This window comes from Lactuca virosa, chromosome 8 (genome assembly GCF_052849685.1).
Source record: "Lactuca virosa cultivar CGN04683 chromosome 8, Lactuca_virosa_CGN04683_v6, whole genome shotgun sequence".
Lineage (NCBI taxonomy): Eukaryota > Viridiplantae > Streptophyta > Magnoliopsida > Asterales > Asteraceae > Lactuca > Lactuca virosa.
Window position 1 is genome coordinate 107,377,477 of NC_136433.1, and position 3,677 is coordinate 107,381,153.

Sequence of the window (3,677 nt, forward strand, 5' to 3'; positions counted from 1 at the left end):
TCGTTCTCATTTTTTTAGAAAAGCTTTATAAAAAATGAGTAGAGTTTTTATTTTTAATTTTCAATAGAAAGTTTAGAAACATAATACCTCCCTTTCTGGTAATCAACATGAACATAGTTTATCTCTTTTACTCGCAATAACATTCATCATTAATGGACAATATGTAAATAGGTTACTTACAAGTTATAAACACCTATCTAACCAAATTTGAGATACTTTTACTCCAATTTCATAATAACTCCCTTTCTGGTAATCAACTATGATTTTCCAAACACTCGGTTAAAGTTAACAGCTACCCAACTTTCTGAATCACCAAAACACAAACAACTAACAATGATGAAGGTCAATGTTAGCTGTCATACTTTCTGGTATAAATCTTAATATGTGAGGTAACTTACAAAAAAATGAATTTGTATGAACTGTATAAGAATTTGAAGTCTAATCTTAAGCAGCAAAAGCAATACACACTTGTGAATTAGAGTTCAAGCTTAGAGTTACCAAACTGACTAAATAAAATGGCCATGTCCATACCCTGTTGCATTGTAGGCACTGCAGTGTCAACAGGACAATCTCTAGAAAACCCAGCCTTTCCCGATTTCTGAACTTTCTTTATGCACCGCTTGAATTTCTCGTGACATTTCACATTCGTCATTCCTACCATACACAGATTACTCACTCATGTCAACTATATTTGTTAGGGCTCAAAGCTCAATTCAAACTATATCATATTTATATCACCAAATCATCATCAAAACTTAAATGATCAAAGATTGGTAGAGATAGAAGAGATTAGAGGATAAAAGTGCACACCAAACAGGCAATGAATTCTATCGAATTCTCAAACAATACCTCTTTTCTCGACGCATTCATCATGAATCTGACAACACGCATCAAGATCATCGCACGGCCTTTCACCTGGACATCCAGTCCATCCAACGCCACAGTACTTCCCGTATCTAATCCCAATCGCTGATCGCAATGCCAATCAACAAACCCCAAACCAAATCAATTAAATCGAATAACTTCTAAAAATGTTGGGGAAAAAAAATCAGATAGAGCATTACAGTTACAGTTTTCTGCCACGCATCGCTTGCTGCATCTCACCTGACATTTCATTTATTTTCGATTTTCAGCAACGTGAAATTTGAATTTGAATAAAGTTACAAAGATAGATATGTATAAACCTGAGATGCATCCGAAGATTCTGGGATCGCGATGGAGATGATTATGTGCATAATAAAGAAGCAGGTGAACAAGATTTTCCTCCAAATCATTATGTTTTAGTTATAGATATGCAAAATTTGTATCTAAAACTGTGGCCGTAGTTCGAGCTCTCTCTACTGGTAATGGTTTCTCCGGTAGGTTTTCTTACGGTTAGTCTATTGGTGCCTGACGTGTTTCCTTCAATCTGATTGGTCCTTTTATTTTTTTTTAATATTCTGGTCCCAAGTTTGGATTCATTTACACACCCGGTCCTCGTGGTTTACAAAATAGAGGATTATATCCCTAGAATAATCTATCCAAGCAAATGGGCAATTCAAGAACACGAAAGAAACGCTAGGAATCCATATGTGGAGGCAACATTAGGGTTAAGGAGGCCATGAGCCCATGATCTTATCTGTTCAAGAACACGTCACCCTTGTAATGAAATTACGTTTTTATCCTTATAACTTAAGAGTTTTTCAAATCAACACAGGTTATGCTTTTGGATTAACCGCAGGCTATTTCATTTTCTATCAATATCCATGGCAACCGAAGATGACACCTTATCATGAGGTGTATCCATATTATGAACCCAAATTTCAACAATGTCAGCTCTGTTAATTTATTTTTTTATTTTTTTTAGCGGTCTTCTATATTATAAAGGGTTTATAACTTTAATCCAGATGATTTTTTGGCCTACATTTTCGGTCCATAATCCATTCCACCGTCAATGCTTTTGCAGAGTCATCTCGGACACATTTCTACTTTATGAAAGATTATAAGGCTTGGAGGTGTGGACGACATTTTGCTCTGCAATATCCACCGTCCCTCGACGGTGGCATGTTGAGGGTGGCATGGGTCGACGACATAAATGTGCTGAGGAGGGAGAGGAGGCAACAACTATTTTACATTTAATTTTTTTTGTTTGTTTTCTAAATTTACCTTTTTAACCCACATATTCAAATTTTATTTAACCACCTTTTACAATTCAATTTCACCCACTATTTTTTTTAAACTAGCCCTTAGAGTTTAAAACAAACTAGCCGTTAGAGTTTTAAATTTCAAACTTTTAAAAATCTCATTCACCCTCTATAAAATACATCTATATCTTCTAACTCATTCCACACCAACCTACAAAACATGAAACCTCTTTCAATCTCTCAAATTCAAAAATGTGTTCTCCTAGCCAACAAAAAAAACCCTAGAAGAAATAAGAAAAATGTTCCAAACACTTCACCAAGCAATTTGTCGCCTTCGGTGTATCGACCTCAACTTGAAGCACCAATGTTCTCACCACCAATTTTTCGTTATCCCGAAAATGCTTCATATTATACATATGGAGTAAAACAAATTCCAACCTAATCCCAATTTTCATCCCAACCCCAAATTCCATCACAATCTCAATTTCCATCACAATTCCAATCCCAAAACACTTCACAACTCGAAGGTAACCCATTCGAAACAATGCAAGAATATATCTTCCAATCTATTGAACCAGATTCATCCGAATCCGAAGATCCACCCTTGACTCAACCCGACCCTCTACTACACAACCCTCGAGTCGACAACAAGAAAAAAGGAAGGGCCGACAACAAAAATTAGACAACAGATGAAGAAAAGGCATTAGAGAACATGAGTTGACGTATCGGATGATCCTATCATTGGATGTAACGCTTGTACCCTTGTATGTACCTTATGGCCCTTGTATTTTGGAATTGTGCACTTTAGTCCCTGAAGTAATACGCGGGGTGTACCACTTGGTACGCTTAGCGTACTAGCTGTAAAGCCTGTACGTGGGGCGTACCACTTGGAATGCTTAGTGTACTGAGTTGATGGTGAGTCGGGACCCAAGTTACGTATGTTGGGCGTACGTATGTGTACACTGGGAGTACGTGGACTTTAATGAAACCCTAGTTGGTGGTTTTGCACCCTATATAAACATCCTTATTCATTAGTGTTGGCCTTCTTATCAGCCTCTAAATCCCCAAAACCCTAAAAACGAGTCTTAGCCGCCATTGTTGAGTGTTTGAGGCTTTGGTGAGGTTTTGGGGTTCATTTTTGTGAATTTTGAGGGAGTTGGAGAAGCTTGAAGTTGCTTAGCTTGGAGAGAAGGTCTTGGATCTAGAATCACCACCCTTTTTGCAAAGCTTTTGAGGTATCAAGTTCTCATCTTGACTTCTAGTTGTTTAAATCTCTTTTTGGGATGATTTGTCATGTTTTTGGCCATTGTTGGGTGGATTGTTCAGTTAAGACGTCCAAAGGACTTATCCTTTTAGATCTAGGGTTATCATGGGCTCCTTAAGCATAAAGGTGCCAACTTTATGGAGTATAAGGCCTCATGTATTCATTAAGTCTCTTATTAAGTCCTTGTTGAGCTTAAGAGCTTCATATAGCCATGTATGGACGTAAAGGACTAAAGGTAGCAACTTTACATGGTAATCCAGCTCAAGGAAGTCAGATCTACATTCTGGAGT

The 3,677-nt window shown here is 37.3% G+C and overlaps 1 protein-coding gene across 1 annotated transcript; it reads right to left on the reverse strand.

Moving 5' to 3' along the window:
• Window positions 1-301: 301 nt before the first annotated feature.
• LOC145133347 (putative phospholipase A2 homolog 1) lies at window positions 302-1,452 on the reverse strand. Its single transcript, XM_079068291.1, has 4 exons — window positions 1,185-1,452; window positions 1,065-1,104; window positions 850-969; window positions 302-654 (listed from the first exon to the last, which is right to left on the reverse strand). Exons 1-4 carry the CDS (start codon window positions 1,272-1,274, stop codon window positions 476-478), a joined length of 429 nt encoding a protein of 142 aa, XP_078924417.1. The 5' UTR covers window positions 1,275-1,452; the 3' UTR covers window positions 302-475.
• Window positions 1,453-3,677: the final 2,225 nt, after the last annotated feature.